General features: G+C 41.6%; 1 protein-coding gene across 1 annotated transcript; it reads left to right on the top strand.

The window, feature by feature from the left end:
- The first annotated feature begins 561 nt into the window (after nt 1–561).
- Nucleotides 562–8,404, top strand: mapk12a (mitogen-activated protein kinase 12a). Its single transcript, XM_061721407.1, has 12 exons — nt 562–846; nt 2,866–2,995; nt 3,114–3,172; nt 3,283–3,394; nt 3,483–3,512; nt 3,638–3,685; nt 4,230–4,344; nt 5,372–5,443; nt 5,531–5,610; nt 5,785–5,863; nt 5,962–6,135; nt 6,310–8,404. The coding sequence occupies exons 1-12, from the start codon at nt 728–730 to the stop codon at nt 6,375–6,377; spliced, it is 1,086 nt and encodes a 361-aa protein (XP_061577391.1). The 5' UTR covers nt 562–727; the 3' UTR covers nt 6,378–8,404.
- Nucleotides 8,405–12,811: the final 4,407 nt, after the last annotated feature.

Genomic DNA, 12,811 nt, shown 5'->3' with positions numbered 1-12,811 from the left:
AAAGTCGTAACATTACGAGAATAAAGTCGTAATGTTGCGAGAATAAAGTCGTAATATTATGAGAATAAAGTCGTAATATTACGAGAATAAAGTCGTAATGTTGCGAGAATAAAGTCGTAATATTATGAGAATATAATTCATGAGAACTCTAACAGGAAGAGCTTCTTCTCCCTGTGTTAAAATGAGGAATATTGAGCATCTTGTGAAGTTATATTTATATATTTATAATATATTACGACTTTATTTTCGTAATATTATGACTTTATTCTCGTAATTTTACGACTTTATTCTCGTAATTTTACGACTTTATTCTCGTAATATGACTTTATTCTCGTAATTTTACGACTTTATTCTCATTACATTATGACTTTATTCTCGTAATTTTACGACTTTATTCTCGTAATTTTACGACTTTATTCTCATTACATTATGACTTTATTCTCGTAATTTCCTTTTTTTGTTTTTTTGTTTGGCCCTAATACTCCGTCGTGCTTTCCGCCTTGCGTACGTCTTGCGTGTCTATTTCTCCTTCACCTTTAATTGTCGGCTTCTAGTTTTCCTCGGGAGTGGCTTTTGGCGAGCTGAGGGTGCGCCAGGCTGTGAGGAGCTGCGCACTGACGGCGGTGCGCGCATAGGTAGCGCTGGAACAATGGGCGAGTAGCGCTGCAGCACCACGGGACCAGAGGAGCTTCGCCTGGTCGTGCTGCTTCATATTCCCAGGATAAAGATGACTAAACGGGTCAGACCCGGCTACTACCGCCAGGAAGTGAACAAAACCTCGTGGGAAGTGCCGGACCGGTACCGGGACCTGCGGCAGGTGGGGACCGGAGCCTACGGGACCGTGTGGTGAGTGGGCAAATGCGCACCGAGAGAAAGTATAATGCTGCGTTCCATTTACTTCGGAACTCGGAACTCGGAACTGGGAATGACGTCACAGCCGAGTTATCAGCGTTCCAGTTACAAAGTAGGGAAACAAGATTGTAGTTCGCATATACCACATGAAAAATGTAAATTACACTATAGCAGCATATATATGCCGAACAATACTTGTATACGACTGATTTAGTGTGACCAAAACTAGAATGAAGTGCTACGGATTTTTACAGAGCTCTCTTCTACTGTTTACAACCGGGGCAGCCATCTTGGAATGTGAACTCGGGGGTGGTGAAGACTCTCCCACTTTCCCAGTGGGAAATCCCACTTCGAGGGGCGTTCCAGTTGAAAAATCCGACTGGGAACTGGGAAATCCCCACTTCCGAGGACAAATGGAACGCGGCATAAAGCCTGATAAATCAGCCTTAAGCGCACTGCTTGTCGCTAACAAAAGCCAGCAGCCGAGCAGATGGGGTCGTGTTGGTGTCCCACTGTTGCCTCCAGACGCACAAAAGAAAAAGTAAACCCTGGCCTCGCCGAGACACATGCTGCTCCACTTCCTGATGTGATGGAGACGCTCGCACCGACTCTGCGCTGCGTCCTCTCACCTCCTCTCCGTCATATCTGGGACTAATATAGTGCATATGGAAACGCACTTTGTGGGGGGAAATAGCCTCGTTGCAATCAGGCAGATTTCCCCAAACGACCCTGAAAAGCTGCCCGTCGGGCACCTTTTCTTTCTTTGTTTCTTTCTTTCTTTCTTCCTTTCTTTGTGCGTCTCGCTGCGAGCGCCCCCCCTTTGTTATAAATGATTGACTCCGTGGGCGGCGCTCAACTGCCCCGACTGATCCAAAACAACTTAATTACACACGAACAGCTCAAATGGGTGCCAGCATATATCCTGCTTGCCCCAGGTTATCACATACGGGACAGAACAAAGGTGCGTTCAAGACGCAAGTAATTACTCCACGATAAGAGGATGCACACAGTTGCATAACCACACCAAGGATGGGGGTAGTAGGCTATAGTTTACTATTTAGTTCCCTGATCACAAGGAAGTTCCTACGCTAGATTGTGGTTTCCTCATTTTGGTCATGTGTATCAACTACAGTTTGGTGTTTTTTGTCATACTCAGAGGTGGACAGAGTACTCGACCCCAGTACTTAAGTAAGAGTACAAATACTACTGGTCAAAATTTACTCCGTTACAAGTAAAAGTAGCTCAGTCAAAATATTACTCGAGTAAGAGTAGAAAAGTACTTGCTTTTAAAGGTACTTAAGTATCCAAAAGTAAATGCTTTTAAATTTACTTTAAGTCAAAGTAACAGTAAGAGTAAAAGTAAATTTCTTATTTTCCACATCAGTAAATTACTATATTTTTAAATTTTAATTTAATTTTAATTTAATTAAATTTTTTTATTTTGTCTGTGGTTTGTCTGTGCGCTCGTTTTTTACTCTGTCGAACTCAAACATTGAGTTAAGATACGGCCAAGGATTTTGTGAAAGTCCCTGCTCCGAGTCCGGCTCATTATCAGACTCAGACGACTCAGCGGATTGTCTTTCTTCTCCTGACGCAGGCGTAGCCATTGTTGTCTTGACTTGTTGCGGCTCTGTCTTGACAAACGCAGGCTACTTTGGCGGTATCGTTTTGAGGAGGCTTGACGTATTTCCGCTTTACGTACATCCCAGTGGAGAGCGTGCACTGTGATAGGTCTCCTCCTTTGACAAAAACAGCTTGTGTCCAATAGGATTTTAGGGAAGAAGAAAAAAGAGCAGACCTGAAAGTAACGAGTACTTTTCAGCCTTCCTAGAAATTTACTCGAGTAAAAGTAAAAAAAAATTTGTCTTGGAAATTTATTCAAGTAAGAGTAATAAGTACCAAAGAAATCTAATACTCAAGTAAAGTACAAATCCTCTGGATATGTACTTAAGTACAGTACTCAAATTTTACTCCGTTACTGTCCACCACTGGTCATACTCTTGTCTCCTTCAGCTCAGCTCTGGACAGCAGAACTGGAGTCAAAGCGGCGATCAAGAAGCTCTACAGACCTTTCCAGTCCGAGATCTTTGCAAAGCGGGCCTACAGGGAGCTGAAGCTGCTCAAACACATGAAACATGAGAATGTGAGGCACACTTTGGGCCACTACAGGCTTTCAAGTTAACTCGCATTTAATGTGCTCTTATTCTGAATAATAAGAAGTCAGATTATGCAAAATAAGATTTATTCTCCCTCTCACGCAGGTGATCGGCCTGTTAGATGTGTTTACGGCGGACCTCTCCTTGGACAGATTCCATGATTTGTAAGGGTTGTTTTCCTGTTATTTTGACAGCAGCAGTGGACAGGCAGATCTCTGGAAAAAAGGGGCAGTAAAGTATTGATAATTGGAGTTTTTTTCTTTTCTTTTTCCAGTTATCTGGTGATGCCGTTCATGGGGACAGATCTGGGGAAACTGATGAAGCTACAGAAGCTGTCAGAGGAAAAGATTCAGTATTTGACATATCAGATGCTAAAAGGGCTTAAGGTTGAAAGCTCTACTTTAATAGTAAAACAATACTACTTTTGTTTAATTGTTCAGTTGGTTAACTCCGTTTTACACTCCTTTATTGCAGTATATTCATTCTGCTGGTATCATTCACAGGGTAAGTGTCTTATATGTTTGTGTGAGACATTTTTGGATTTTCATCATTTTAAATGAAAAGGTATTTTTCATCACCTGGTCAGCTGTTTGTCTTTATTTTCTGGCTTTTCCTGTGCACTTTTTTAGGATCTCAAACCAGGAAATCTTGCCATCGACCAAAACTGTGAGCTCAAGGTACATAACTGTTATTGTGACTCTAACGTAACTCACCATGTATCTTTAATTGAAAATGTTTCATTTCTGTCCGTCGTCAGATGGGTCAAATCCTAGCCATTGCCTCATTTAATCTGGCATCTAACTATTTGCAAAGATAACTACGTACTTACAATACAATTCTATAATGTAGCGATTTCCATGGACCATAACTGCGTGTCCATATTAAGCCATTTCCCACAGCAGTTCTGCCTATAATAGAGACCAGGTAGCATGTTTTTCTTTGCTTTTTGACAGTGGCAGCACGCAAAGATCACAATATATGTTGGCACTTCTGCACCAAGCCTAAGAAAATCAAAAGAAAGGGTCTTTAGTGGATTGTCTGTCTGTCAAATGTCTGCCACGCCTCTATAAACATAATGAATATGTAGATATTTAATGATAATAGTTCCAACTATCTAATTATCAAGATGAAATAAAGTCTCTTCTATGTGTAAAATGAGGGGGTTTGCCCCCCAGTATTGTATATCCTGCTGTGTCTAAGCCTCCATTTGTTTTCCGCCAGATCTTGGACTTTGGTTTAGCGCGGCAGGCGGACAGTGAGATGACAGGATATGTGGTCACCCGCTGGTACAGAGCCCCAGAGGTCATCCTGAGCTGGATGCACTACACGCAGACCGGTAACTCGGAGAAACCCCCTCACACCGCCATGTCTCACCACGTCTTACTTTAAAGGGGACCTATTATGGCATCTAATACCTATTTTAAACAGGCCTTGAATGTCTTAAAAACAAGCTTTTGATTGTTTTTGCTAAATAAATTAGAAATTCAGCCTCTGAGCCATGTCTTTATCTATCCAGTTTATCCATTCTCTAACCGCATTCTCTATGAGGGATTCTGAGTGGGCGGGGCTATGCTAATGAGGCTCTGTGCTGATTGGCTGCATGACGCAATGACGCGATACACCGCTACGAAAAAATGGCGGAAGCTCCAGCCGGCGGAGTTAGTTGTGGGCGTGGTTTCATGCATCGCTCCTGTCGTGACGTCATGACAGGAGCAAAATCTGAACGGCTCGTAGATCCACATCACACTGGATGGCTCATCCGGGCTGCTGTACAGACACTGCAGAATGTGGTTGCTTTCCTCCTTCTCTGAGTTGGCAGGCTGAGGGGAGACCACTTTATATATGTTAAAGCAAGAAAAAAATGTGTTTTTCATAATAGGTCCCCTTTAAGTGATTCCTGTTAGTTTTTGAATTCATGGCTTTTGTGCGAAGACTCGTCTGAAACACAGGATTTTCACTTCAAGTAGAGATTTACTGCAGTTCACAGAGTAACCTTTTATATTTGCGTTGAACAGGAAAAAACCTTTTACTTTCAACCTTGTTTTTAACGTTGCAGGGGGAAAATTTGTTGGAAGAAAAGTCTGGAACACTATTTGTATAATATTTTCAATCATTTTGCTGTAGATTGTAATTGTGGGTTTGAGAATTAGAAGTTTAGAAATTGATGCAAACATAATTGTAGATTTTGTGTAAAAAAAGGATTTTCAATATAAAAAAGATCAGAAAAACAAAACGCTCTACTTTTTCCAATAAAGACCACTAGGTGGTGCTCTCTTTTCATCTTGTTGTCCATGCTATGCCGTTTATCAGCGTTATACGGTTTATTTATGGTCTATTTCAGCTGTTGTATTCCTGTTCCACAGTGGATATTTGGTCCGTAGGCTGCATCATGGCAGAGATGATACAAGCAAAGCCTCTTTTTAAAGGCAGTGATCGTATCCTTTTACAACTCTGACCCTCAGAGCTTTGACAGACCATGGACCCCCTCTCTCCTCATCTTAACCTTAACCCCAACTCCTCAGACTTAGATCAGCTGAATGAGATCTTGAAGCTCACAGGAACACCATCTCAGGAACTTCTATCAAAACTACAATCCGAAGATGTAAGTTCAAGTTCAGCATATTTAAATCCCAGTAGGACATGTTTGTGATCAGAAATCCTAAAAATATCTGCAACTGGGGACAGAAATTGTAATCAGTTTAGTACGTTTGCAAGCACACACTTCTTGCCAATAATTCCACATTATATTTATATGTCTGTACCCTGCATCTCCTAGGCTAAAAGCTACATCAAAAGTCTTCCAAAAGTGGAAAAGAAAGACCTTCGTAAGATGTTTTCCTCAGCCAATTCACACGGTAGGACCCTCTCTGCCTTTTTTGTTCGGACTGTTTTCCCCCTTGATTGTCTCGCCTGGTTTATGTCGTCCCTCGCTCTGTTTTTCCTCCGTCATCAGCCGTGTCTGTGCTGGAGCGTATGTTGCTGCTGGATCCAGAGGAACGGGTCACCGCCGCCGAGGCTCTCATGCTGCCTTACTTCGCTGAGTTTAGGGAACCAGATGAGGAAACTGAGGCTCAGCTGTACGATCACTCACTTGACACCGCTGATCTCACCGTGGATCAGTGGAAACGTAAGGATGAGAGAGGAGGGGGAGCCGGGGGCCGACGGGGCCTGGGACTGATCGATAGCTGTGGAGGCCAATAAAATCAGTGTTGAGGATGTAATTTCAGAGGAATGGAGGGAAAAGGGATAGGTAACATGAACTGCTCTGTTTTATTGACGGAAATATTGCTTCCTTCTGCAGGTCACACCTTCACGGAGATCTTAACCTTCAAGCCTGTCTTACTGGAGCCCAAGGAAACATCTCTATAAGGCAGGTGTCTGCTACTGGAGACCAGAACAAACTAATACAGGGTTTTAGATCCTCTCAACCTGTTGGACCACAAGGCTTAATGAAAGTCCAACACACCTGCTGAGTCGTGTTCTAGATCATTTAAACTCCAGACTACAAGTATCTGGACAGCTCCATTTCCAATGCGTCCAAAATAATCAATTTAAGGTGAAAGTAAAAAGCCTTTAGTTTGAGCAGATTGACATCAATGCAGTCAGTCGCAATGTGCAAAAATTTGTTATTTTACCAAAGTTCAGAGGCTCAAAAGTAGTTTGGTGGATACTATATTGAAATTTTGCCTAAAGGCATCAACCCACAGACATCGGGAAACGCTTTGCGTCGTCCCTGGTGACGTTTCACTGCACTCGCCTTTAGCTTTCTGTCGGTTTTCAACAAATGTCATCAGGAGGAGTACAGCTCAGTCACACTGAGGTCAGGTGACTATCTGAGCAGGCTGAGGAAAACCTTAAAGGATTCATGTTGATCATTGACAAGAAAACATGTACATGTATGTCTGCATCCTTATGTGTTTGACTTAGTCGTAAGGTGATCTTTTTATTTTGTTTTAAACACTCTACATTTAATATTCCAGTCGTCCACCAGAACATGCACAACAGCCTACATTTACTATTTCATCATTTTGATTGTTGACTCTACTGGTACGGGACTCAACCGCAGTCTAAAAGCCATTTGTGATTGTTGAAAGTGTTCGTTTACTTCTGAACTCTTGCCATTTAAGAGTTGCAAACAGCACTTCCAATGTGCATCCAGTCACTACCTGCTGAGTATTTGCTCAATCATGTTGTAGATATTATGCTGATGAACAGAAACGGATAATCTGAAAATGTGTCACTTTTCAAGTAATTGTTGTGCGGAGTCCCATCAAAGACAAACTAAGCTCTTTGTCGTTTCTAAAGTTTTACGTACCAGAACGTAATAAAAGTGATCAGGTCATTAGCAGGTCTTAAAAGGATGTGAATACAATCTTACTCTGTGCCTCTGTTAAACAAAGACTAAGCCAAAATGCAAAAGCGACATGTGAAAAACAAAGTACAGCCAATGATTCAAAAGCTTATAGAAGAACCATTTGAAGAATAAGTTGAAGTAATAGTTTTCTGGATGGAGTGATGTCTTTCACATCGTAGTGCAAGCATGTCAGCCCACTCTGGACTTCATCGAGGCTTTTGGGCATTCAAATATGTACAGTTCTTTTGGGAGCCTGCCATAGCGTAATAATCAAGTTGACACATTTTTACCTGGGATCCTGCAACATTATGATTCTTTTTTTCATTTTCTTTTTAGTCGTTTTGTTGTAGATTTTCCAGTGTATTTGTGTCCGTCACTGTCTGGCTTCATGATCCAGCGCATGTTCCAGCTGTCAGACAGATGGCCTTACGTTTGACCCAAGAAAAATCCGTTCTTGCACCTGTAAGCCAAAACATCATCTCCGCTTCAGCTGACATGTTTGTGTTGATGTAGTGGATTTGGTTTTCATCAAATGTGACTTTGTATACTTGGGCTGCTCGACTTTGCTCGTCCAGAAGTCTGATGTTTTGTTTTCAGCTATAACTTAGCAGACTGAACCCTGTTGTTTTTGACTACAATCATACTGTACATATGTTTTTAAATGAACACCTCCATCAGTGACAATTCTTTTCTACTCCTTTCATGAGCAGAGGTTTGATTAGACATGTTAGAGCCTTTTTGTGTGTGCGTGTGCGTGTCTGTGTGTAATCTACATCGTGTCAGCTCTAACCTTGCTCTTTCTGCCAGTGGCCTTAAAGATAATGACCAAACACAAATACTGCTGATGTGGCTAGACTAAACCCCTCAGGGGGTTTTGCACAAATATTTGGTTTTAAGTTCTAAACAAATAATGATGATCCTGCTGGGCTTTTTGGAACAGAAAGTTGCACAAGACACATTTTTCCAGTGATTTTTGTCTGGATCGATGCTTGTAATGTCCCTACTCTTTTCAAGAAATGATTAAACATGTTTAGTGACTGAATGGTGGTTTTGGTTCTTTATTGTCTCGAGAGTGAAAATAGCATTGAATGTGTAAAGTTCTGAATCCGAACCAAAGGAAACTCATTTCACCTCCTCCTTTAAAAAAAAAAGTTCAGATTCCACATGAGGGCTATGCACAAGAAATAAGACTAATGGAAGAAAAATAGATAAATGACATTTTAGCAATAATGGTCTGCAAATGGTAACAGTGTACTTGGTGGGATTGCCGTGTAAACCCAATCCAACTATATATTTGTCCAAAAAAAACAAAAGTCTCGCAGAAATGAGTGCCAGAATTGTTCTGACTCAGAGTGTAATTAATATTAAGCAATGTGGAGGAAACTAAAAAATGAAGTTTTTTCTTTTGCCCTGCTTAAAGTTAAGACTCAATTTTTGATTAAACTTGAGTCAAATCTGTCCTCTCTCTTGCAATGTAACTCTCTAATGCAAAATACTCATATGTCTAGATGCCTCCAAAGACAGAGAGAGCTACACATTTGCCCAATAGTCTCCAATGCAAAATCAGAGCAGAATTTCCAAGAAAAAATATTTATTCAATTTTTTACTCATCCGTATCTTGCCATGTCACACATATTGATTCATGAGTGTCATGTGGTGCTCAAGGTGCCAAAATAATCTGTTTATTTTAATAATACCAATTTAAAACAAAATTTCTGTGCATTTTCAGTCCGAATCAGATGAAATGTTGCACTTCCCTTCACCATGTAAACTACTAACCTAGATTTATCATCAAACTATCCTTCTTGTTGTGAAATCTGATCAAGATCCAGGAGTGGTGGCATTTGCATCCTTTAATGCTACCTTCATGCATCCGTGTAAATCAAAGCACTGTAAAACAAGTCTTCAAGTTTAACTTCACAAAATAATTGCCAAACGTATGAGAGCACTTCACCTTGTTGTACACGTAAGTCACCACTAGGTGGCAGCATGTAAACAGGCCCGGAACGGGTCGTATTTTTAGCTTTAACAATTGTAACAGGAGTTGGTCCAGACTTAAATATCTTGTGGGTGGAGTTCCACAAAAATATCTACCACAAATATTGTAAGTCTAGACAGAATGTATCCTAGTGGCTTTGGTGGTTCCCTGACTTCTCCAAAAAGTGTCATGAAGGAACCCCGGAAAGATTATGACATTTCCACCAACTTTTACTGCACTCTGATGGTATTTAGCAAATGTTTGCGTGCTTACACACTAAAACAAGAATGTGAACACAGTAAACATAACATCTGCTGAACATCTTGGCCGTGTCACAGCAGACATGGCAGCACGCTGAGCTCGGCCTCCCAGAGTTCAGTCTTGTTATTCTATTTCGGTTGATTAAACCTATCAGAGAGGGCTGTTAGGGTGGTTGTTGCTCTGACGACCTTGTTTTTGTATCAAATATGATTGATGACCTCGAGAAACAAATGTTTAAACATTCTTGACGAGCGCCTATTTGCTCTGAGATTCTGCTCATTTGTCCACATAACTCCTCACTGCTGGGTGTTGAATTTAACAAGCTTGTCTCCAGTAACCTCCAGTTCCTTGACTCCCAGAGGCAACTCCCCAGCGGAAGAGCATCCTTCCTGGGGCTGAGCACTTCCAAATCAAACCCTGGTTGTTGCGTCGTCACAGCACACACACACACACACACACGCACGCATACGACGCTGGAGAGCTTCTAAATAGTTCACTCAGAAGTCATGGAGTTCTGTTCCTGCAGACAGACAAACAAAGGGAAAAGTACATTTTCTTCACCTCACAACCCCTCCTCTCTGACGCAGCAGCACACCAACTGATATATCTCCCTTTTTTGTTGAGCTTGTGGCTTATTTTCATTGCTCAAGCAGCATATTTCCTAAAGATACACGTATGGCGTCTCATGTGTGCACACATACAAACACCTGGCACAGCTGGACACGCAAGACAGACAACTGTCTACTTTTGATTGACACTGACTCGAGAGGGAGCGTACATGGAATGACAGCAATGCTCAAACAGTGATCCGACCCGGTCACTCTGCTTTTCTAGAGTGGAATGTCAGTTATAACTGTGTTTATTTTAAATGTCCGGGGGAGTCTCATCAGGGTGAATCTCACCCTGGTGCAGCTCAACACCATCTTTTCTGGCATGATTCGTTAACTTGCACGCATCCACAGAGATAAATTTGCTTCTAATGCATGATATATTAACCAATTTAACTCTGGTGAGCTTGAAAACTTCTCTCATTTCTTTTCCCAACACAGGAACTCTGAAAGCTTAAGCCGTGATAAATAAGAGCAGCGTATTGGCAGGATCAGAGCAAAGTCAGCTTTTTTATTTTCAACTTAGTTCATTAGGTTTTCTTGAAATGAATCAACGGTGCAGAGTATCATAAGTGACATTTCTGATTTCCCAGATAATTTGGGTCGTCGTGTCCTTGCTGGGGATAAAAAATGCAGATTCAAGAGTTCAGAGGAGATAGAGGGATTAAACTTTTTTAGGAGATGAAGTGAAAATCTGTCTGGGCCGAACACTTTTATACTTGTATTCAATTTGGTAGATGTTGATAATTAGTTTCAAATCTAAACTGAAGCCAAATGTAGTCATTTTTATACATCTGTAAATAAACACCAAGCAAAAAGGTTGCTGCAAAGGGGGGTTCGTCTTATGGTTGGCCATATTAAACAGGATGCATTTTTATTACTTTTTTTCAACATTTTAGAGAGGAAATTATGTCTAATCAGTTCCCAAAACTCGACTTATTAGTATGTTTTTCTATTTGCTTGCTTTAGTGAATGAACCCTTGTGTTTATAGCCTCCAGCTTCACCGTTGTTTTGTTTGTGTGTGTGCACAGCTCAGCGGCCGTGTGGAGGTTAAGCTGAATTCCCAATGAAGTGAGTCAAGCAGTCCAGCGTGCACCAATAAAGGTTTTCTGTCCTTTCTCTCCCCTCAGACCTTCTCCTGTCTTTACACGTGCCCGAGCCTCTGTGCTGTCCCGGTCCTGATGTCCGTGAGATCTGCACAGAAGCACACGTGTCTCAGAGCTCCATCAGGGGGAGAGCAGGACCTGCGGGGGGAAAACTGCTGACGGAATTCCTCAAGCTCACATGGAGGTGTTTAACCCACGGTTAACACTGGAGGGATACTCCAACCCTCTGGAGCACAGGGATCTGAGGTTAAACGGGACCATTTTGAAAGCAAAAGGGAGGAAGAGGATAGGCTTGGAACAAACGGAAGAGCATCTGAGATTAAACAGGAATGACGAGCTAGAAAGCGGGTAGATGAAAGAGAAGGAAGAGGACAAAAAAAACACAATAGATGCAAGGACTCATGGGACAGCCTATCTATGGGCAGCAGTTTACATTAGCTTATTTATTATCCACCCTCTACTTGTCTGAAGACTTCACTGGAATATGCAGAGTGAAGAGTGCAGAGGGGAAGATTGCTGTCCTTTTCTGAGGACACATAAGTTGTTAAGGATCAAATTAAGAGAAGCTCCACTTCTGAGAAGCCCTCGAGTCCTTCTAAAGCACACAAGTGTGGGAGCCAGCTGCTTAACAGAGATACATTGCTGAATCATCCCAAATAAGAAAAAAAGTTACACAGAGATGGAAAATCAAAAGAAAAGAAGACAAATGTTTATACAATGACTTTGACTTACTAATTTCCAGACAGTACAACCCCCCAGATATTTCCTATTTACTTCATTATTTATAAATATTAGTTATAAATCCATTCTTTGCAAGAAAAGCTTTAACCAACTTTTAAGTTTGGAGTTTATCTTCCTATAGTTCAATCAAGTTTCATGCATGCTAATAGACATTGTGTAAGTGTCTGAGGCTTAACCTAAAATACATTTTAAAAAATAGCCCAGTTTTCCTTGTTGATATTGATGATAGTTCCTAATCATCAATTTTTTATTTTTTATTATAGTAAATGAACTGAAACTTTTGTTTTTGAATTTTCGTGTATTTTAGTACTGCCATTGTCTACCACATCCATCCATCCATCCATCCATCCATCCATCCATCCATCCATCCATCCATCCATCCATCCATCCATCCATCCATCCATCCATCCATCCATCCATCCATCCATCCATCCATCCATCCATCCATCCATCCATCCATCCATCCATCCATCCACTCGTGCGTGGTAATGAAGACTGCACCCTGACCTTCCTTTCCAAAGCGATCTCCTCCAGCTCCTGTGGGAGGAGACTGAAGCGATCCCAGGGCATATGAGAGACATGTCTTCACTATCTCCCAGGTCTTGAGGCCTTGTCCTGGTTGGACATTCCTTTAATACCTCCCCAGGGAGGTTTCCAGAAGGCATCCTTACCACCTTAGTTGGCTCCTCTCAAGGTGGAGGAGCTACAACTGTCCTCTGAGTCCTTCCCAAATGACCGAACGCGTCACCCCATT

This window comes from Cololabis saira, chromosome 5 (genome assembly GCF_033807715.1).
Source record: "Cololabis saira isolate AMF1-May2022 chromosome 5, fColSai1.1, whole genome shotgun sequence".
NCBI classification, from domain to species: domain Eukaryota; kingdom Metazoa; phylum Chordata; class Actinopteri; order Beloniformes; family Belonidae; genus Cololabis; species Cololabis saira.
The sequence above is the reverse complement of the archived record's forward strand: the minus strand, read 5'-3'. Positions and strand labels throughout refer to the sequence as shown.

What these genes read in the sequence shown, in the direction of transcription:
- mapk12a (XM_061721407.1), top strand. Translation starts at nt 728, where the DNA reads ATGACTAAACGGGTCAGACCCGGCTACTACCGCCAGGAAGTGAACAAA. An exon ending in TTGGACAGATTCCATGATTT is followed by an intron (nt 3,173 to 3,282) that starts GTAAGGGTTGTT and finishes TTCTTTTTCCAG; the next exon opens with TTATCTGGTGATGCCGTTCA. An exon ending in TTCCTCAGCCAATTCACACG is followed by an intron (nt 5,864 to 5,961) that starts GTAGGACCCTCT and finishes CTCCGTCATCAG; the next exon opens with CCGTGTCTGTGCTGGAGCGT.